This window comes from Dromaius novaehollandiae, chromosome 3 (assembly GCF_036370855.1).
Source record: "Dromaius novaehollandiae isolate bDroNov1 chromosome 3, bDroNov1.hap1, whole genome shotgun sequence".
Taxonomy (NCBI): Eukaryota; Metazoa; Chordata; class Aves; order Casuariiformes; family Dromaiidae; genus Dromaius; species Dromaius novaehollandiae.
In genome coordinates this window covers 116,624,879-116,646,954 of record NC_088100.1, presented here as the reverse complement: position 1 = coordinate 116,646,954, position 22,076 = coordinate 116,624,879, and the positions used below count along the sequence as shown (strand labels likewise).

Sequence of the window (22,076 nt, the reverse complement as noted above, 5' to 3'; positions counted from 1 at the left end):
GTGCTTTAGTTTTCTATTGCTGTTGCTGTTTTAGGTATCCTTCTTGATCTACATTATTTCATTTTCCCAGGAATATCTCAGAATCAGCTGGTTAGCATTTTGCTTATTCCAGCAGCTAACAAGATAGAAATGATCAGTTCCAGACTCTAGGGTGAAGCCTTGGTGCAGGCGAGAGTCACTGCACTGCAAGCTGGCTCTTAGGTCCTGCTCGGCTCTTAACAAGTCCATCATCCTTTCTGTATCAACGGTAAAGCAGGTGCTGTATAATCCAGTAAAGCAAGATATGTCCAAAATTGTTTCAAACACCTTGAGTCATTATCTTGAAAAATGCCACATTCCTGCCATTTCCAATTAAACTAGAAAGGAAATTGTTCAGAACCACTTAGGGAGTTAAAAAGCACAGTTGAAGGCTGTGTGGGAGTATTTGCATACGCACTGGCATGGGGAAAGGGAGGGAAAGAAGATAAATACAGCAATTTTTGGTATTCAGCTGAGGTTGGTGTAAGGTCTGCATTACAGCACCTTAAAAATTCCCTATGGTTTTCTCTGTAAAAGGAGAGCATTTAGAAAAGGAGGAAGGACAAAGAGAGATGTTTTTAGTAAGATAAAAGTTTTTACTAATGTCACATACATTTCATTAAAACCTCCTATCAAACAACTTCAAAGACTTTCATGCATTGATTATTCCATACTCTGCCCCTCTGAGACTGATAGAAAGTCTAATAGAACTACATATTTTACTAGGGGGAAACTGAAGACCATGTCATAAAAGGCCCCTCTGTGTGCATTTATGTGAATGGCTCTGTAGGTACCAATGTCTGTGGAAATAGCTACCTGAAAATAGAGAGGAAAAGTGTGTGCTGAGAGGTAGCTCGTGTGAAGTCTCCCAGGAACTGATAAACTCCACAGAATCCTGCAGAATCCACAAAAACTGATAAACCCTGAACATCAATAGCCAAGGCCATTAGCATACACTAGTGTCAGCCATGGGTTGTATAACCAAGACCACCTCCAAGGAGATTTCTATATGCAAAACTGCAAAATTATACACATGTATAATATATACACACATATGTATATATACGCTAAAACTAACGATCTTGAGGGACTTCCTGAACCCCTACCTAGAAGCCACTGGTGCATCAGTACATGCCTCTGCGTCTAAGTAAACTGCTGGGGCTGGTCCAAGTGTTGCTCCAACCAGGTAACTATGAGTGAGTGTGTGTGTGTGAGTGAACTGTTTGAGGGAATAAGTGAATGTAGTGTGTGATTAGAACGACTTGCTCGTAATAGTAACAGCTTGATTCTATTAATAATAGCTTAATAAAAAGTGTTCTGACAAATATTGGCTGTGAGCTGTATTTCCCCTGACCTGATCCCCTGTCAGAGAAAAGGAAATGTAGAAGAATCTGATATTGCAATGTGGAAGCTAACTCCTAAGTTTTTGCTGATATCAAGGTGCAGAGCTACACAGGCTTGGGGAGGGTACCTGATATGGGATCCAGACTTTCTAAAATATGGACCTAGATAAGTTTCCTATGTGACATTTCTTGAGTGGCTGTCACTGTAACGCCCTGATGAAATTCCAGACAGAGGCACCACAGACCCCGAGAATTCATACTGCTGCATGGGACAAATTAAAAAACTGCAAACCTAAACATTAATCTTCTCAAAGCTGCATACTCCAGCCCCCCTGAGTGTCAAGCTTCTGGACTATGCAGTCCACGAATGCCAGTGATCGTGGGCCTGCTCTTTTCGAGACCTTCCCAGTCAGACAAAGTCAGCAACGTTACCAGGGCTGATTCAGGTGCTCCGACCAGCCTGCAAGCAGATATCCCAGGGCTACCAAAAATGACCCCAACATCAAAGCAACTTCTGCTGGGGTCATACCACGCTGGCTCAGGAGGCTGTCAAATTCAGAATACCCTTCATGTTTTGCTGTCTTCTCCATTCCTCATATGAACTGGAAACAGTCACCTCCACAGGGAAGCTGCTCCCAGTGCTTTCAGGAGTCTGCCTAAAAAGGGCCTCTTCTTTAAGGGCTGAGCCATGCTTTTAGCATTCTCCCAAGTTTTTTCCTTCCCTATCTCAAACTACCTTCCCTGCCTCCACCTGCCAGATGGCTGATCAGTGTGTACATTTTCCAAAGATTTAGAAATTTAAATAGGGTTGTCCTTACAGCAGATTTTCTGCAAATAATTTACAAAGTGCGCTTCAGAAACATTTTGCAGGTACCAGTCCTGGTGAGTGTTTTTGACAGGAACAGCAGTATCTGCTGAGGGGGTTACACTGCAGCACACTCCACTTAAAAGTGCTTTAAAGCACATGCAGCTTGGAATCCCCCGTACTATTCTCAGGAAATCAAATGTAGTCATCTTTCTATTCAATTTTGAGATGTGTGTAGCTGATGACACAGCAGAAGCAATACACGGAAGCAATACATGACAATTTAAGCAGAAATTGTGCACTGCAATTAAACTGAAATAATTCCTTCAGAAGGAATATGCTTTTAGAATATATTGGTATTGTTTAGGTTTGTTGTGGCCTCTTGTGGTAAAATGCCCACCTTGCAGTCCAAACTTTTTACTCTGGTGGTAGTGCGTTGCACTTAGGATGTTCTCTGGCTACAGTTGTGTTGAACATTAGGAGAGATTTTGACATGCAGTATTAAATGGCAATTTTGATGAAAGAAAAAGCTATGCTAAAAGACATCTACATTAGATAGTCGTTCTTTTAATTTATGATGATGAAAATAAGTTCTTACTAATTTTATATTCTTTGTAGCATTGTAACTGTAGCACATTTAAGCACCATGAAATGCACTGTATTCTAGTGCATCAAAATACTCGTTTCAAAGCACATGGCCTCCTCTGTGAACACGTAAATACATGTAGGAAAAGCAAAGGAAAAAGCAACTCCTGTTATGCAGTAATCTTTTCTTTGCTCTACTGCGCATATGCCAGTTTTCTGCCAGTAAATGCATCTGAGAAGCACCATAACTGTAAGTTGGCAGCTGTCCCAGCTTCTCCCCTGGACATGTACCAGCTTTCTCACCACCGCACTCCTACCCGTGCCCTCTGCAGCAGAGCCTGGAAGGAAGTCCACCAAGGCAGATCTCACAGCTTCCCTCTGCCTCAGGATTATTTTACTGGAAGGACAAAGCTCATCCCAAATCCCACCTCAATGGCGACAGTGATCGACACAGGATTCTCCCAGCTTCACTGTAAAATAAGCAGCATGGTTTGAACGGCTCTAGTTATTAAAAAAAAAAAAAAAAAAAAAAAAGAAGAAGAAAAACTTGCTACGTGCTGCTGAACTCGGGAAATGTCTCAGAGGCCTGAAACGCCAGGAGCAGCCCGCCCCCCCCCGCCGCCGCCGGCCATCGGCGAGGCGCCCGGGCGGTCCCGGCCCGAGGCGCCCGGGAGGGCGGGGCGGAGCGAACATGCTGGGCGCGGCCGGGCGGCGGGGGCGGAGCGGGGGCAGCACCGCCGCGGCCCGAGCCGGCAGCGGCGCGGGGGTGCGCAGGGGAAACGAGTGCCAGAGCAGGTGCAGGCGGCGGGGCGCAGCAGGGAGCCAGCCAGCGTCAGGCAGCGACCGAGCGGACATGGCGCCGCCCGCCGGCGGCGGTTAATGGCGCGCGCGGGAAGGCGGGGAGGAGCCTGGACAGCCCGTGCGCGCGCAGGCGCGAGGCGGGGCGCAGGCGGAGCGCGCGGCGGGTTTGGCGCGCGCTGGCGGCGCTTCCCGCCGTGGCCATGTCGCGGCAGAGCACCTTGCTCCGCTTCTTCCCCAAGGCCCCCGCGGCCGCCGCTGCCGCAACGCCGCCCGCCGCGGGCACCCGCCGCCGCTCCTCAGGCGAGCAGAACGGGCGCGAGGCCGCCGCGAGCCGCGCCGGCGCGGCGGCGGCGATGACCAACGGCGCCTTGGGCAGACCCGCGGCCCGGCGCAAAGATGCGGGGGAGAAAGGCGGAGGGGACGGAGCGGCCGCCCGGGCCCCCAGGTAACCGGCGGGGGCCGGGAGCGCGGGCGGCGGGGCGGCAGCGGCAGCGCGCGCCGCGGGGAGGGAGGGAGGGAGGGGGGGGCGGGGGCCGGGGCCGTTACCGCGCGCGGGGCGGGGGAGGGAAGGGGAGGGGGGAGCGGGGCGGCCGTTACCGTCGGTGGCAGCTGATGGGGTGGGGGGGACATGGCGGTGCCCCCGGGCCGCCGGCTCCGTCTCGGGCGCTTGCCGCGGCGCGGGAGGGGCGGTCCTCCTACCCCCCGGGCTGCCTCTCGGTTGAAACCTTAAGCTGCTTGAGGAGCCCGTTTTCGGTCGGTCCGTCGGGATTTTTAGGGGTTTGTGAGATGCTCTAGTTCGCGGCCGTTTCGCTGTTGCTGCTGGCAGTATTTTTTCCGGTTCAAAGCAAGGTGTTTGTTAGTAAATACCGGAAAATGTGCGTCACCTTCTTTCCCCCCTTGCTCGAGTCCGAGTGTGTAACCGCTTAATGCGAAGCATGTCGGTGCAGCTGACTTGGGATCATGGCAGTCAGCAGCGTGATGCTGAGCGGAGATTTGGAGGGCTTGGATAGTGCTTCTGCTGCGATAAAGCTGCCATTTTCAGAGAGAGGGAATAACTTTTTGTTTTATTTTTTACTGTTTTGAAACACGTTTTCTTGATTGCACACGAATTCCTTCTGTGGCTTGTAGAATCAGTGGTAAAATCCTCAGATTCTCCCCTAACTAAACGTTGCTGCTTGCTTGGGTACAACCTGCAAGAGAATCTGCCTTTATCAGCACTGGATTATGGCATTTGCCGTGTCATTATCTTGCACAAGAAGAGGAGAGCGCAACCAAAGAGGAGAGTGCATTGTGTTTTTCAGTGGAGACCGTCTGTGTTGGAGTTCTTTGTTCTGTTTTGGGGGAAGGGCTGGTAGGTTAAGGCTTTTTTGAAAGTCTTACTCGTTTCCTTTAGGTTTCAGTCCCTTTAGGAAAGCTTGTCTTAGTTATGGAGGCTGAACACTCATAATACATGATCTGCTGTCTTCTTCTTTTAGCAAATATCTGGTTGGACTCAGTTACTCTCTCCCCTGAAGAAATCCAGTAGGAGTTTGATTACATATGGAATATAAACCTCTGTTATCATAGGGGTCCAGCAGAACTTGGGGGAGCAAACCAGAAAAATAGTTTTAAAAGAAGTCTTGATGGTTCTAGGAAAAGACTATATAATCCAGGTCACGCTACTTAAGAGCATTCAAGACCTTCTGTAGGCAAGCTGCTCAGAAGCAGTGTGCGGTTAAATTTATGAGGAGATTAGTAGACAGAGGCTATTTATGTTGTGTTACTTAAACAATACATGTGTTGTTTTTGCAGTGTCTCCTGTGATTTTTCACCTGGTGACTTAGTTTGGGCCAAGATGGAAGGTTACCCTTGGTGGCCATGTCTCATATACAACCACCCAACTGAAGGAACAATAGTCAGAGGAAAAGGGAAATCTGCTCGTATCCATGTACAGTTTTTTGATGACAGTCCCACAAGGGGCTGGGTCAATATTAAATACCTGAAGCCATATAAAGGTAAGAGATCTAAATAAAATATTTAAAAGGAAAATATGCCCCTTGTTTTGGAAGCATGGGTAAGGAATGTAGGGTTTAGTATTCTCCATAGCAAACGAGAAGCAGAACCAGGGTTAGTACTGAGCTAGAAGGCATGTTTTGTACTTTGTAAGTTGGAGAAAACAAGTTACAGGTGTACAGGTTACAGCTGTGTTCATGGTTATACAGTTCTTTGAACATAAAACACTAAGCCCTCTGTTTGTTAGATTAGAATGCAAAATTAACTTTAAAATATAAGCAAGTTTTTTTTAATTTTTTTTCTCTCATGTATATAAAGAAGATCTAAAATGATAATCCAGTATCTAAGGTTTTAGCCCTGAAATCCTGAAAATATTAAGAATGTAGAGCCCAGTTTTTAAGCAGGTGTTTGGGAGTTGCAGTTTGTCCAGAATCAAAAGATTAGACACAGGATGTTGGTTAGGTAACTGAAATTAATTCTACTGTGATTTTACTTCTTTCGAGTGGCTGAAGTAGTTTTGTTAGTAAAATGTATAATTTGAGAGTGTTAGGGTAGTACTAGTAGTTACAGACCAGAGTTGGTATTTGCGATGTTGGAGAGATGACTTGTCTAATTTGAGAGTGTTAGGGTAGTACTAGTAGTTACAGACCAGAGTTGGTATTTGCGATGTTGGAGAGATGACTTGTCTAACTAATGTAAAATAAAACAAAATCAAGAATTAAAACAACATGTTGTATAATCTCCCTTTAGTAACAATTATAATCTGTTTTTCCCTTGTTTTATAATTCTACTTTTGCTGAAATCTGCAAATCATTGGTGTGTGTCTTTCTGTTTGCTGAACGTGTAGTTTGAGTATAATACAGTATTTTTGGTAGCCTGTAGGATTTGCCTGTGAGCTTAGTGAGACAATTTTGGATTTAAACAGTTTCTACCCTTTTAAGAGTCAAGATCCCCTCTAATGTGATCACAGAGTCATCTTTGGCGTGTGGGGGGGATGTTTTTTGTTTATTAAACCGAAGTGTATTGTGCCCTAAAGCCATGGTTACTTTTAAATTAAAGTGACAATGCAAGTGCCATAAGTATTAGCATAATTTAATGTGAGTTTGTCCATTCTATACATCCTCCCTGAAGGTTTTTTATAAGAATCAAATATATTTTTAGCAGTTTACAGTTTACACCCGGAAGCAGGACTGACTGGTCATTTGGAATGTTAGATAATTATACTAGTAGTCTGAATACACTTATTTAAGAGTAAAGGATGAATGCTAAGTAAAGGACTGGCTAAATGCTAGGCTCACTTCAGTTTCTGATGAATTATTTGTGATTTTACAGGTTCATCAGATGAGGAGGCACTGAAGGGAGGTACTTTTTATAGTACAAAGCCTGAAATTAAAAGAGCAATGGTGCTAGCCGATGATGCAATGAGTAAAGATAAAACTAAGCGGCTTGAGCTTGCAGTATGCAGTGAACCTTCGGACACTGAGGAGGAGGAGGAGGAGGAGGAAATGGAGGTAAGTTGTTTTCCTTTCTTACTGTCGTTTCCAGAAATAATGCAAGAGTGTAGAAGTTGTCTCTTGAAGCTAAGCCTGGAATATTCTCTGGTATAATAAACACTGCCCATCTGCTCGTTATTAAACTCATGCGTGTATCCTCTGGTCTTTTCTGTGCTACCTGTGTGTTGTCAGGTAATATGCTGGTGTCTCATCTTTTCCAGTAGGAAGGGTGAAGCCCAGTATCTCTTCGTACCTCCAGTACCTGTTTCCTTTGATAAAGACTGGCTTCAGAGAAGTTACTTAACTTCTCTAAAGTGTATTATCCCTCTTAACTGATCACACACCAGGAGCCCAGTTGACCCAGTTTCTTGCTCATGAAGTGCTTTTTTTCCTTGTGCATCTCTTTATCTTCCTTATCTACTATTCATATTCCAAGTTCCCCTAGCTTCACTCTGAGGTTTTTGTTTCTATTAATGTAGAAATTCCTAACTTCTTGAGAGCTCATTTTAAGGTATTAGATTGGATTTTGGAGGCTGGTCTCACTTTGTGGAGTAGCACTAAATACAAATTCTTGTACTGTTTCTTCCTTCTGTTGGGTAACTAAAAGGAGATCTTTTATCAGTATTGTGAATGATTCAGTTAATATCTCAGTACCGCCACAGGCACTGGAATAAACTTCTTTGGAAGGGAGTGGTATGAGGAAACTGCTGGTGGGATAGTGATTTATACTACCTTTTCTGTCAGTGTAACCCACCTGTTCTTTCTCCAGCATGACATTGCCACCAGGGCCAGCTGTCACTCCAAGCATCATAAATTGGTGGCAACAATGCAGTGGACACTGCCACTTCTTACTCCCTTCGCTCTTCCAACACAGGCACTGGAGTTCTTGAAATCACAAGTTGAAAATACTAATAACACAGTTTCTTTTCTTTCTACTAGACAAGCACGATCTGCTTGAGGGTAACTCTAAGTTGGTAGTCTTTGCTGTTCTGTTTGTAGGTGGAATAGGTAGTTACCTCAGAAAAATAAAGAACACTGCCAAAACCCTCTTATGCTAGTACTGAAAGGTTGCCATGACCAGTCACGTTTCTGACAGAGGGCAATAGGAAAAGGTTTATAATACAGAGTTGGCTTATGGAAACATTTCTCCTTTGTGCTGAATTTCATATAGCATATACCTTCTTGAGTGCTTTCTTCATTGGCATCACTTATGCAAGTTATGAATGATGCAGTAAAGAATACAAAGAACAGTAATTACACTGCTGGCAGGTAGCAATCAACTCTTCAGAAAAAAACTACATTTTATAAAGATAAATTGAGTTGGCTGTGACTCTCCTTTCTGTTTCTTTAAGTATCATAGTTACTGCATCATACTGAATTTTCAGACTTCTTTTTGCAACTGTGATATTTTACTTTTTATCTTGTAGCCAGAACTTTTAATATGTTAAATAACTTATTTTCCAGCAGATGAGTGAAAGTGCATCAGGCAACAGTGATGACTGCAATAGTGAGGAGGATGTGAAGACCAATAAGCGAGTAGCGAATAGAGGGAGAAGTGCTGTAAAAGCCAAAAGAAGAAGAGTGTTGGATTCTGACAGTGATCATGATGGTTCTGATGTAGAGTTCAAGCCTGATGTGAAAGAAGCAGCAAGCAGTGAGGAAGCTAGTAGTGGGGTGGATGAAAATGAATCTACTGACACAGAGACAGATGCAGAGAGCATTGCAGAAAGTCCCATTAAAGTCCCTTCTAAACGAAAACGAAGAGACACAAGCAAGCCTGCTAAAAAGAATAGCTTAGGAAACGAACATTCTGAAACACCCAAACGAGCAGCGGTAGTTTCTTTAGAAGCTAAGTCTAAGCTAACATCTTTTGCAGCACCTGAAAATTTTGAATCTCAAGCAAATGCTTGCACTGGAGGAATTGGTGGCTTTGCAGTATGGGAACATGAAAAGCTTGACTGGCTGCAGGAAGGGAAAAGGAAAGATGCACGCAGGAGACGACAGGGTGATCCTGATTATGACCCATGTACTCTTTATGTACCCGAGGACTATCTTAACAAGTGTACACCTGGAATGCGGAGGTGGTGGCAGCTGAAAAGTCAAAACTTTGATGCTGTGATTTTCTACAAAGTTGGAAAATTCTATGAGCTGTATCATATGGATGCAGTCACTGCTGTAAATGAGTTGGGCCTGATATTCATGAAAGGCACTTGGGCCCATTCAGGTTTTCCAGAAACTGCATTTGGCAGGTTTTCAGATGTTCTAGTACAGAAAGGCTACAAGGTAGCCCGTGTTGAGCAAACGGAAACCCCTGAAATGATGGAAGCACGCTGTAAATCAATGGCTCACCCAACAAAATTTGACAAGGTTGTACGCCGAGAAATATGTAGAATCATTACTAAAGGGACTCAGACTTACAGTGTTCTGGATTGTGATCCATCTGAGAACCATAACAAATACCTTCTGTGCATTAAAGAAAAAGAAGACTCCTCTGGACATCATGTATATGGGGTTTGTTTTGTTGACACATCAGTAGGGAAGTTTTATGTGGGCCAATTCTCAGATGACCGGCACTGTTCGAGGTTTAGAACTTTAGTAGCGCATTATGCTCCTGTGCAGGTACTGTTTGAGAAAGGCAACCTTTCTGTGGACACACAGAAGATACTGAAAGGCTCACTTGTTTCTTGCATTCAAGAAGGGTTGATTTCTGGTTCCCAGTTCTGGAACGCATCTAAAACACTAAAAGTTCTTCTTGAAGAAGAATATTTCAAGGAGAAACAGAACTCTGATAATGGATGTTCTCTGCCCTCTGTAATCAAATTTATGACTTCAGAGAGTGACTCACTGGGATTAACTCCTGGTGAAAATAGTGAATTAGCTCTGTCAGCTCTTGGGGGATGTATCTTCTATCTCAAAAGATGTTTGATTGATCAGGAGCTGTTATCATTGGGAAACTTTGAGGAGTATGTCCCTGTGGATGTTGCTATTGCAAAAACTACAAGTTCAAGTAGTTTCTTTGCCAAAACTGGCCAACGGATGGTGCTGGATGGAGTCACCCTAATGAACTTGGAAGTCCTGCAGAACGGAACTAATGGAACCACAGAAGGTACTTTGTTGGAAAGGATTGACTCTTGTTGTACACCATTTGGAAAGCGGCTCCTGAAACAGTGGCTGTGCGCTCCTCTCTGTAATCCTAAATCCATCAATGATCGTTTAGATGCTGTTGAAGACCTTCTGGCAGTGCCAGATAAAATGTCTGAAGTTAGTGAGCACCTGAAGAAACTTCCTGACCTTGAAAGACTACTCAGCAAAATTCACAGTATTGGATCACCACTTAAAAGTCAGAACCATCCTGACAGCAGGGCCATCTTTTATGAAGAAATCAAGTATAGCAAAAAAAAAATTGCTGATTTTTTGTCTGCACTGGAGGGGTTTAAAGTAATGAATGAAATTGTAGATGCCATGGAAGAAATTGCCGGCGACTTCAAATCTAAAATACTTAAGCAGCTAGTCACCCGCAAAGCCAAAAATCCAGAGGGCCGCTTTCCGGACTTAAATGCAGAACTTAAAAGGTGGGATACTGCTTTTGATCATAACCAGGCTCGAAAGACAGGAGTGATTACTCCAAAGACGGGCTTTGACCCCGATTATGATAAAGCACTACAGGATATTAAAGCTGTAGAGGAAGATCTGCATGAGTACCTAGATAAACAGCGCAAACTGCTTGGATTCAAATCCATGCTGTACTGGGGGGCAGGCAAAAATCGATACCAAATAGAAATACCAGAAAGTGTAGTATCACGTAATTTGCCTGAGGAATATGAGTTGAAGTCGACCAGGAAGGGATATAAACGTTACTGGACCAAAGAGATTGAGAAGATGTTGGCTGCGATGGTTAACGCTGAAGAGCGGAGAGATGCGGCACTGAAAGACTGTATGAGGCGTTTGTTTTACAACTTCGATAAAAATAGCGAAGACTGGCAAACAGCAGTAGGATGCATTGCTGTGTTAGGTAAGGGGTTTTCTTGTAGCTTTGATCCCTAGTAAAAGTACTCTTACACAGTAAATGGTGAAATCTGCTCAGGACAAGCAGAAGAGGCTCATGGCAAGCTTTTAATTTGTAGTTTAAAACCTCTGGATGTGATAATAGTGCTACTGTTGAAATTTAACAGTTCTGCCATTTACTGTCAGAATGGAAACAGGCTATAACAGATGAAGTGCTGCATCGTGACATTTGCAAGCTCTTTCTTCATTCGTGTTGTGAGATTGTGGCTGTGCATGTGACCAGTTGAATGTTTCTCACAGTTCAGTGCAGTGTGGTTGGTCTCTGTCTGCGTCTAGGATTCTTGTTTGTACCTCAGTAGCTTCTCATTTAATGAAGACCATGATGCAGGTGGAGGTAGAAAAATCTAACCAGCTAGTCATTCTCCTTTCCCTTTGAGCACACTGTTATCTCAGCAGCCTTTAAAAATAAAAATAGTGGTCATCTTCATTACCTTGAAGAAGGCAGTGCAATAGGTGTACTTCCCCAAATCTTCCTTAAGTTTCTGGGGAGGAACAGTCTGCTGTATGCCCTTTACATATTTTCCCAACTGATGTACTCTTTCTATTGTACCGTGAATTTTTGGTTAGCATGAGGCACTGTGGGATACCTTTGCTCCAGGGGAAAGTGAAAGAACTCTCTAAATCCCACTGTAGCAGAGAAGGGAGGACAGACAGGCAGTGAGCATACTCTGGGAGCCAGTTCTCTGAGTGGGTTGGGAAGAAATTAGAGAAGTTATACCTTAGTGTCAGGGCAAGTAATTAAAGTTGGGGAGATTGAGGTTTCAGGCCTGTTTCACAACTGCGGTAACTGCAATGCTTAAAGTCATTAAAATGGCCTAAATGATTTTATTTTGTAGGAACGTGCTACTTGCAACCGTTTTTAGAACATCAGAGCTGTGCTAATTCAGTGGGATTTTGTCTCTGCCTTCTGCTAAGACAACAGAATTTTTTACTACTTATATGAATTTATTCTGGCAACTTTCTGCCAGTATTATGGTTCTTAAAGTAATTCACTGTTGTGGAAGCAGATTTCCTCATCACTCTAGTCACCAAATCAGAAACCCAACATGGGAAAAATAGCATTTATACAGGTGTATAAAAATAAGTATTGGCTTTCTAACTGAAGTAATGCAGATGTTGAACACTTCTAAACTAAAAACTGGAGGGGATTATTTTGTAATTTGACATCAGTAGAAATCTTGAAGAAATGAGGAAAGAAGTTATGAATGTCTTCAGCTCTTACTTGTGCTGTCTTGTGTACTTCTTAGGGTATTGCACTTCACAGGAAAATGAAAAATTGTGTTCCCCAAAATGCTGTCAATGAGTAAATGCAGATCAGTGAATGAATGAAGAAAAATAAGGCAGGACTTAACTGGAATTTCCTTTAATTTTATAGATGTCTTGATGTCCCTTGCTAACTACAGTCAAGATGGTGATGGACCCCTGTGCCGACCTGTAATTCTGCTGCCTGTGGATAGTACTCCTCCATTCCTGGAACTTAAAAGTTCACGCCATCCATGTATTACAAAAACTTTTTTTGGAGATGATTTTATTCCTAATGACATCATGGTAGGCTGCAAAGATGAAGATAGCAGTAGTGAAGCTTCCTGTGTGTTAGTAACTGGCCCAAACATGGGTGGCAAATCTACACTCATGAGACAGGTGATTGACTTTCTACATAAGATGGCATTCTCTATAGTACCTCAGTATATCACGTAAGGGGATTAAATGACTAAACTGTTTTTAACTTCAAAGGAGAACCCAATGATGTCCTTCAGGGTATGCTGCAATAGTATGACAATTATACTATAATGAAAAAATATAATCTGGTAGAAAATGCCCTATAGGTGTAGATAGTAGATTTCCTATTTGCACTTAATTTAGTGAGGAATAAGTTTTATTACTCTTATGAGAGATAGTTGGAAAAAGTGATAGAGTAGCTTTTATCTTTCTTGAGTGTTCTTATCTGTGATTTGGGCTCAGCTTGCAAAAGATGCTTCTGCGGGTTGAACAAGATGAAAAGAAGAGGTTGAGGCTGCATGGAAAGCATTGCTTTATGAACGGTACTTGCTGTGATAACTTGTGTTTTGAAGGTTTTTAGAGTAGTTTAATCCTACTTAAGGTTATGATGCTGTAGCTTGGAGCTGTTAAAACAGTAGGAAGTTTTACATATTCTAGCCTTTGTTTAGAGGAGATACAGTTTAATTCCCCTGTTCTCTGTGTGAAACTGAAACTCCAAGCACATAATAAAAAATTAAATGTTTTAATGTTTGTTTTTCAGGCTGGTCTCTTGGTTATAATGGCTCAATTGGGATGTTATGTACCTGCTGAAGTCTGCAGGCTTACACCTATCGACAGAGTATTTACAAGACTGGGTGCCTCAGACAGAATTATGTCAGGTGAGTTTCTGAAATCCAACTGTTTAAAGTGCTTTTACAACTAAGTAAGTGAGTTCCTTCTCTCTGTGCATTTTGGATGCTTCCTTTGTGCTTTGAGTGGCAAATTGCAAATGGATAGTCTTGTGTTTTTATTGAGAGCTGGGCAACTAGTTCTTCTAGTCTCCTGTCTCCTATTGGAGAACTGAGGGTTGTGAGTTGTAGAGCAGAAGCAGGGCTGTAGTTAGGCTTATCTGTTTAATATGCTTGTCCTCCATTATTTTTGACGGACACTTAGGATCAGTTTTTAGTGACCTTTATATTAAAGCCTGTCTTAAAACCGGTTGCAAATCCGAGCAGTATCTTCTTGGATGTTGTACAGTTGATTACTGTTCTACTTACATGGATTTTTTTTTTTTTTTAATGTCCTGGAATAGAAAAGTGATGTTCAGGTATCTGTTTTAGAGGAGATGTTTTTCTACCTTCTGTTAAGGACAGAATGTCCTTTGTTTCCATTAAAATGCCTTCCTCATGTCTGAAGTCTAGTTTCTTCAGATGAAGAGAAAGCTAGGCCTCCCTTGGAAGAAGTAGCTGTCACTTCTCGGAACATTTCACTTCTTCCACAGAGAGGGTGATACAACAAGTGGAATGGGAAAGGCTGCTTTTGGTGGTATGCAGTATGGTATGGGGCTAGAAGAAATGAGTATTTTTGTGGTAATAAAAGTAGTATCATAACTCATTTAAGGAGGGCACAGTTTTTCTGTGATCTTCAGATGGAATAATGTGGGTCAGTGAATATGAAAGGAATTAGTGTATTGAAGTTGTTACACATGAGGAATTTGGAAAGAAATGCTTTCAGTAGAAAACAGTAGTGGCTGCATATCCCAATAGGAGTTTGCTTTCCTTCCTCTATGAGATTTTTTTTTTAATCTTTAAGTGACTATCATTGAGATACTGCTAGAATCTCTTTGTGCTGGTAGGCTACAAGGAAGAAGTGGAAAAAAGATCTAGGCTTCCAGCAGAGCTGGTGCAGTTACTTCTCAAAACCTACTCTAGAGTGTAAGTCCAACAGAGCATCTACTTGTGTGCAGATGTGTTTGGTTTTTTTGAACTGACTTTAAATTCTGAACTAGTATGGAGTTACTTGAATGGTGGACTTGTTTCAGTATGAACCTTAAGTACGCTTTACCTCAGTCTCACCAAGATCCAGGATGGACGATGTCTTTCACAGAGAGAACAGCGGAACATGGCATATTTTTTCTATGACAGAAGATCCCATACTTCTTGACGCTTTACAGATTGTTACTGTAGTTCCTGCTGATAGACTTTTAATCTGTAGTCTGCATCTAGTGGGAATCAGTCAAATGGGAGTTCTGTAAGGGGCTGCCCATGCGGGATGCAGAATCCACACAGATTACACGTGGCAGCAAAGGTGTTGAGAACCACATTGATTCCAGTGGATTCTAAGGTCTGCTGCTAAGAGGAAAATTTGTTTATTCTTCTCCAAGAGAAAATGTTAATCAGAATTTTCTTGGGGTTAGAGGAAGGAAATAAAAAAAAAAAAAGTCAGACTTTTTTGAGAAGTGGGGTAGGCCTCTTCAGCTTAAAATTCACACCATTTTAGGAAGAATACTTCCCTATGTGTTGTGACAGTATGGAGTTCTAGCTATGCTGGGTCTTGCTGGGCTCCACTGATCTATTTCTTCACGTTTATATTGTGGCAAGTTTGTGTTTTATATCCATTTTGATGCCAAAATCTTTCTGGGGATAAGTCTAAAGAATTTTTAGTGCTTTCAGTAATACAAGCTTGTCTGCTACTCCTTTGGAATCAAAAGGCAATCTAAGGAACTAAGTGGAACTTAGCACAGTAGCAGTGAACCCATACAAAGTAAAACCAGCTGGGAAAGATGAGTTCAGCCCACCTAAGACTTTTTTCATTTAAACAGAGATACTGCCTCTTTCTAACTCTGGTTTACAGAAAGCATAGTTAATAGACAAATTACTGAATTTCTTTCTGTAACTTGCTTTTCAGAAATGGGGGGGCAGGAGGGCTAAAAAGCCTCAACACTTCAAGATTAAATGCTGCATGTCCATGACTGTATACAGATTCTTATGTTTCTTCTTGAGAGTTGAACAAATAATGTTCCTCAGTCATATTCTGTTGCAGTTCTTAATTAAAAAATGAAGAAAAACTTTGTGCTCCTCCCAAAAATAAATGTGGGGTATTTTGTTTTTTGCAATTAGAGAATTTATTAAGGCTTTTTTTTGCCCAGCTATTTTCCATTTTTATTTAACTTCAGTAGGACAAGAAATCTTGAAAATGGAAGAGTGCTTATGGTAGGAAACAAAAATGCATTTTTAGCAATAGAGAGATGTGGTCTAGAAAAATGTAGCATTTTACACTTTCTTCTATCGACTATGAGCTACTCTTCTGTCTTCCATATATATGTAGAAGCATGTTAATATTTCCCCATGAAGTGAAATAAACACTGCACAAAAAAGCTAGCTTTAAAGTTTTGGTTTTGACAGACCAGTTTCCACAGTCTGAGTAGAAATGAAAGCAAAATGAAAGCTTTTTTTTGTGGCAGTCATTTAATAATGGATGTCAATAGGACTTATATGAAGTAATATTCTTACTCAATGAAGTAAGAACTTTTAAGTAATAGAATTATTTTAAAATTGCCTGTGTAATTCTAGGAATTTTATTTCTGAAGTGAATAAAGGATTATCTTCCTGTCCCCCACAAAATACACAGTTAAAAATGTACTAAAACCCTGAACTTTTGTTAAATAATTCAGCGGGTTTTGTTCTCTGCAGGTACAGAAAATCAAATTTGCTAGGCACCATTTAGTAATGCATGTGAGAAATTTATGTTGGCGCACAGCAGTGTGGGTTATAGTTAGAATTTTAACCAAATGAGTACTGGCAGTAAATGCTTGTTATCTTTGACATGCTGTTGAATGTGATTATTTCAATTAAACACTACAGAGGTAAATCTGGACTTCATACCCTCGGATTTATAGTGTGCAAGGGTCTAAATATTTCTGTGTCTACTTCTGCTTCCAATCTGCTAAAAAGAAGTTCCAGCAACCTGGACAAGACTTAATGCTAGGTTGATATTCCGTCAGTTGTTCAGTTTTTAGCAGAGGTATCATTTTTGTAGACTTCACTCTGGAAAGGTATGTTTGAGTATAGCCTTTTACCTATTTGAACAAGTCACTTAATTGGTAACATCAAAAACCAAACTGGTAAGTCTAGTTTCTTAGTCATTTTAAGGGTTTCTGCTTGCTTTTTCACATAGAAAAGTCACATGCACCTTTGGCCTGCATGTAGGAGTGCAAAGGGGCAAAAGATTCTCCTCCATCTTGTTTCCTTTGTGCCCCTTCTCTTTTTGTCCAGCTGGTACATCTAACTGGTGCTATTAGCTTTTAGGCTGCTGTATTTGTCCACTTTTATTTACTCAACTGTACTTGGGTGTGTATTCCTTAGGAACTAGAATATGGTTTCTCTGGCAAATGGAGCCCCACCTTTTTCATGTCAACTCCAGTGCAGGTTGAAGAGGGTTTTAGTTGTATTTTCAGAGAATTTTGACTACTTCATGGTTTTTTGTCTTTAAGGTGAAAGTACCTTCTTTGTTGAGTTGAGCGAGACTTCCAGCATACTCCAGCATGCAACAGAGCATTCCCTTGTTCTTGTGGATGAACTAGGTAATTAGTCCATTTAGTAACAGACTGAAAGTAAATCTAAGATTAAAGACCTAGCCGTAAGGCTGTTACGACTGTCTAACCTATGACTGAGTACACCAAGGTGGTTTCAGCATAATGCTGCTAACTAGTTAATATCAATGTAATTGTCTTCCTAAAACATGTATTTCTTAGGCGTCCCAGAACCAATGCAGCACACCCCCTGCAATCTATTTCTAGCTTATTTTTCCCACAATGTCCTTTGCATGGTAACTTGCAGCAGACCTTGACCAGGCCAGTAGCAAGACTCAAGAAAGCAGAAATGTTTCTTTTATGTAGTGTGGAAGAGATCATGATTGTTGTGGGACAAATAGTCACTTTACACAGATCCTGACAGCTCTTACCTGTCACTGCTGGGTTTTTTCTGCCTTGCTGTGTGGAAGACTAACAAACAAAATGAATTAACACATGGGAAACAATGAATTACATTTGGCAGTTGTCTCCAGAAAAGCATCTTTGCTTGTGTTTGTTAATCTTTGCACTTGGGGAATGTGTTTTTTCCAGTAATAAGTAAAATATGGATTGAATTTACTTCAGTACCACTTCTGTTCTTGAGTATGCTAAAACTTTTCAAATTTTTTCTCCAGGTAGAGGCACAGCTACTTTTGATGGAACAGCTATAGCAAGTGCAGTTGTTAAAGAACTTGCAGAGAAAATCAAGTGTCGAACTTTATTTTCCACACATTACCATTCACTAGTAGAGGATTATTCACACAGTGCTGCTGTGCGGCTTGGTCACATGGTATGTATAAGCTGCAGTGCATGCATTGAGAGCATCAAGGTAATGTTTTCTCCCCCTCAGAGCTAGTAGATCTCATGATGTTCATGTTTTCTGCGATCTTCTGCCTCTAGTCACAAAGATGTCCTGAGAAAAGGTGTGATGTTTCATGTATTCTGTAGTCTAACATATACTAACTTGTGGTAACTTGCTTTTCCTAGGCATGTATGGTTGAAAATGAGAGTGAAGATCCAAGCCAGGAAACTATTACATTCCTGTACAAATTCATTGAAGGAGTATGCCCAAAAAGCTATGGCTTCAATGCAGCAAGACTTGCTAATATTCCAGAGGAGGTTGTTCAGAAGGGACACAGAAAAGCAAAAGAGTTTGAAAAAATGACAGTTTCACTGAGAATATTTAGGTAAGGCTTTGATTTCCTTTTTCATTTAATTACAGGCCATTTAATATGCAGCTATTTGAAAATACAGGCAGGGGCTTTTGCTTAGGAGCTAAGTCTTAGGTGGGGAGGGAGGGAAGAAGCTACTGTTGTGAATAGTAACTGTCCTTCACAGGCATTGAGGGAGGCAAGTAGATGAGTAATGCATTTTAAGCCTGGGTCCTTGTGCTAGTCTCTAGGGCTAAGGACTGGATTTGAGCTGAGCTAAATCAAGGGGATGTCTGATTAAGCCCTTGCTGCCTGCTGCTTCACAATGCTGGGGGTCACAGTACTGGAATGCAATTTGGCTACCTTTGCATCAGGCACTAAAGGCTGACAGCATCCTCCTTTAAGATACATACAAAGTGACATGTATACTTCTAAAGTTGTGCAAGTATGGGGAAGTTTACATGAAGGCCCCTTTGTGTCCATGTTTAATAAAATGAATTCATTATTCTCCATAGGTATCTCTGCTTGGTGATGGATGATGCAACAAGTGACACAAATGCTATTCAGAAACTTACCACTATGATCAGTCATCTTTATGAATAATAATATAGTTGTAGTGGCGGTTTCTCAAAAAGGTGGTATGAGACAACATTATGATCTAATAAACTTTATTTTTTAAAAATGACCATTTTTCCATTGTCTTTCCTAGGAAATTAAACCCTTTTAATTCTTACCTACCCTCTACATAATGGTTATTGAGTACTCCACAATATATTAAGTCTAGATGTTATGGTACATGCATACACTTTCAGGCTGTTGATTACCCACTGTCACCAATACACATAAATGGAAAAAAAGCTATGAAACTGTATAGGGCTGTATATATACTTGTCTCAGCTTCATTAGAGCAGGAAATTGCTGATTTCCAGCAGGTTATGTAAGTAATGTCAAGACTGTTCAAAAAAAACTATGAACAGAGTAAAATACAAGACTGTTTTGAGGAGACTTTCTACTGTGTACTTTAAAACATAGTAAAATTTCATTCACAAAACTTAGTTACATGGGTACTTTGTTTTATAGTGCATTATAGTCTAGGAAGTCTCATTAAAACACTCGCTTTTTTTTGTTAGGGTGGTTTGAGTACAGACTATTGCTGGGGCAGGGAAGGAGATTATTCTAACTTCAGAGGACACCAGAAAAATTGCTGGATATAATTTAAGATTAGTGTTTTCTCTTTCATAGAAAGAACGTACATACTGGGACATGAGTACAGTTACAGCAAGTCTAGGTGTGCTAACAAAACAGGACACATTCAAGTACAATAAGTTTTTTTGCTTGAAATTAGAAACAAACTACATGAGAGTAAAGCATTAAAATCATATTTCTCAATCTGAATAAATGTTAAAAAATCAAAAGAAATGCAGAAGTGCTAGCTCACATTTTTTTTTTTTACCATGTTACAAAAGCAATTGGTACCCATGTCCATAAAGGCAGCAACAAAGAATGCTGCTTGTCTACAGAATAGTACTACTGCAAATTGGACTGCGTTTCAATGCTACTTGTAAAAACACCAGCTTTCAGAAGTTGGTATCTGTACAAAATTGCAGCTTATTTTTCTTCACTTCTGTCCCTTCAAAGTCTTTGTTTACACAGTAATGCTAAAACGCCCAGTTCTGTTATCCTGAGTCAACATATTGCCACTTTCTTTTTTGGTAGGTTGAGCTCCATAGTGTCAACACCTCACATATCCACTTTAATACAGTCTCTTTCTGCAGAAATGGGCAAGTATAACTTCCTCCAAAAAAAAAGTTTTAACAGTTATGATATTAGAATGGCAGGACTTTCTTTCTGAAAGGAATTCAGTTGTGCTGCAATGTATTAGATTCTATAGGTGGAGCAGAGTCATATAGTGTATCTGTATCATGTGTAGGCTCTCCAGCAAGCGTACAGGGATTAGACAGTGTTCCAGCACCACAGTCACAGAAAAACCTACAAAAAAAAAAAAGCACGCTTTAGTTCTTCTGCTTAAATTGCTTTGTTTAAATTGCCTGACATACTCATTTGAAACATACCTATCATGTCTAATGAATTCTACATCATGTCCTTGATGGCACTTCTTAATGCAGTTCACACATATGGCATTGCGGTCTGTGGTGTTACAGGTGTGACATCTGAAGTAAAATGCATCACATTAGGCATGAATCAAACACTGATGAGCTGTGAAAAGTGCTTGGGGGAGGGGGCAGAATGGCAGTAAAGAGATTTGCACAGGATTGGAAAACTTTAGGATTTTACATGAATAGTGAACTTGAATTTTCATAGCATACTTCTGCTTTTGTCCTTTGAAAGGGCAGCTCTCCCATGTAATCCCATACCATGCATTTTCAAGCTCATAGTGATGTCAACGCAAGGGAACTTGTTTAATCCTCTTCTGTTGTGGGTGAGGAAGAGCATTCATGTGTGCTTTAACTGACACATTGCAGTTGTTTTAGGGGACTTACAAAAAGAAACACTGTGGGAGTTTATTTAAAAAAAAAACAACAAAAAAAAACAAACAAAAAAAACTTGCTGTAGGTGACTCCCCCACCAAAAATCTTGTTGCAGAAGAACTTGTTACCTGTAGAAGTCATGCATCGGATAGCTGGTGTAACTCGATATCTTATACAAACACTGGCCTCTACTGACAGCTTTCTCTATAGCATCTTGATTGTTCATTATTTTGTTATCTATTGGGGGAACAAAAACCCACAGTACTTAATCACACCTGGGTCAATAATCTTTATTTATTTATTAGAATTAGAACCATTATGAACATTTAGTTACATGCCAGAATTTTAGTTTTGGCATTTAAGTATATCAAATCCTGGATGCTAGATTACAAGGCAGATGCCCGGACAGTGCAGTGCATTCCTCAGACCAAAAAGACTGCTCTTCTATCTGATCCTTTCATGAAACATCTGATAAACCAGACCCCTCCTTCATTTAAATACTTCTTGTGAATTGTTGAAAGATGGTATAGAAGCAAGCCTTCCTATCAGGCTTAAGTTTTCTACTGAAAAAAGTCTGAAAACAAAACAGTTGAAAGCCACTAGTCTGCCAGCCCTTGACCATAAGGAGTTTTACATGTCCCTCTTAAAAAGCAGACAAGGACAACTCTTTACTCATCTAAGAATAAGGCATCTTCCAACAGAACTGAAGCTGGAATTAGTTCCCAGCCACCTCCAACATTTAAAAGATGTGTCCAAGGCCTTACTGAATTTGGTTATCCCCTCTTTGGCTACAGTTACTCAAATACAGGTTGTTCTTCTGTCAAGTCCCAAAGTACACCTCAAACTTTTTTGCCTGTCCCCAGTAGTGTCACAGCACTGACTGATACAGTCAGCAAGCCCCAGCTGTGAAGCAGAGGCTGTGAGGTTGAGTTTTCAGTTGATCTAAAGAACTATACAGGAAAGGATATAACCAGTACATCCAAGCAGGTAAAAAGCTTCTCGCAAAATTAACCTCTTTCTTCCAGAAAAAAACTCCTGTGCTGTCTGCCATTCAAACCATCACTCCAAGCTCCAACAAGAGGATCTTGTTTCATGCACACTTCCTCAGTATATATGAAAATTTTATGTAAACTGTATTATTTTCCAAAAAAGTGATTAGGGATTGTGAATAGTCATGCTTTTAGATCCTAAAGCAAAGTAAATCACATTTCTTTACTAGACACTTGTTTTCAGATACCTGAGAAAAGACTTCCCATTATGCTAACTTACAATGTGAATTTGAGAT

General features: G+C 41.1%; 2 protein-coding genes across 5 annotated transcripts in view; one reads left to right on the top strand and one right to left on the bottom strand.

Moving 5' to 3' along the window:
* Window positions 1-3,491: 3,491 nt before the first annotated feature.
* On the top strand, window positions 3,492-18,987 carry MSH6 (mutS homolog 6). Of its 2 annotated transcripts, none has more exons than XM_064509903.1 (10): window positions 3,492-3,997; window positions 5,344-5,546; window positions 6,877-7,055; window positions 8,505-11,049; window positions 12,478-12,743; window positions 13,363-13,480; window positions 17,074-17,163; window positions 17,787-17,941; window positions 18,139-18,338; window positions 18,818-18,987. In XM_064509903.1, exons 1-10 carry the CDS (start codon window positions 3,753-3,755, stop codon window positions 18,903-18,905), a joined length of 4,089 nt encoding a protein of 1,362 aa, XP_064365973.1. In that variant the 5' UTR covers window positions 3,492-3,752; the 3' UTR covers window positions 18,906-18,987. The 2 variants fall into 2 exon arrangements, with proteins under 2 accessions (XP_064365973.1, XP_064365972.1); XM_064509902.1 differs by having other exon boundaries at window positions 3,493-3,997; window positions 8,502-11,049.
* FBXO11 (F-box protein 11) overlaps window positions 18,954-22,076 on the bottom strand; it is a 75,141-nt gene continuing 72,018 nt past the window's right edge. For all 3 annotated transcript variants that reach the window (XM_064509904.1, XM_064509905.1, XM_064509906.1), the window contains exons 21-23: window positions 20,920-21,028; window positions 20,375-20,473; window positions 18,954-20,291 (exon numbers count right to left, since the gene is read on the bottom strand). In XM_064509904.1, the coding sequence (XP_064365974.1) occupies window positions 20,162-20,291; window positions 20,375-20,473; window positions 20,920-21,028 (338 nt within the window). In that variant the 3' untranslated portion in view covers window positions 18,954-20,161. The remainder of the gene's footprint in view (window positions 20,292-20,374; window positions 20,474-20,919; window positions 21,029-22,076) is intronic.

What these genes read in the sequence shown, in the direction of transcription:
- MSH6 (XM_064509902.1), top strand. Translation starts at nt 3,753, where the DNA reads ATGTCGCGGCAGAGCACCTTGCTCCGCTTCTTCCCCAAGGCCCCCGCG. An exon ending in GCGGCCGCCCGGGCCCCCAG is followed by an intron (nt 3,998 to 5,343) that starts GTAACCGGCGGG and finishes TTGTTTTTGCAG; the next exon opens with TGTCTCCTGTGATTTTTCAC. An exon ending in CTCAGACAGAATTATGTCAG is followed by an intron (nt 13,481 to 17,073) that starts GTGAGTTTCTGA and finishes TTTGTCTTTAAG; the next exon opens with GTGAAAGTACCTTCTTTGTT.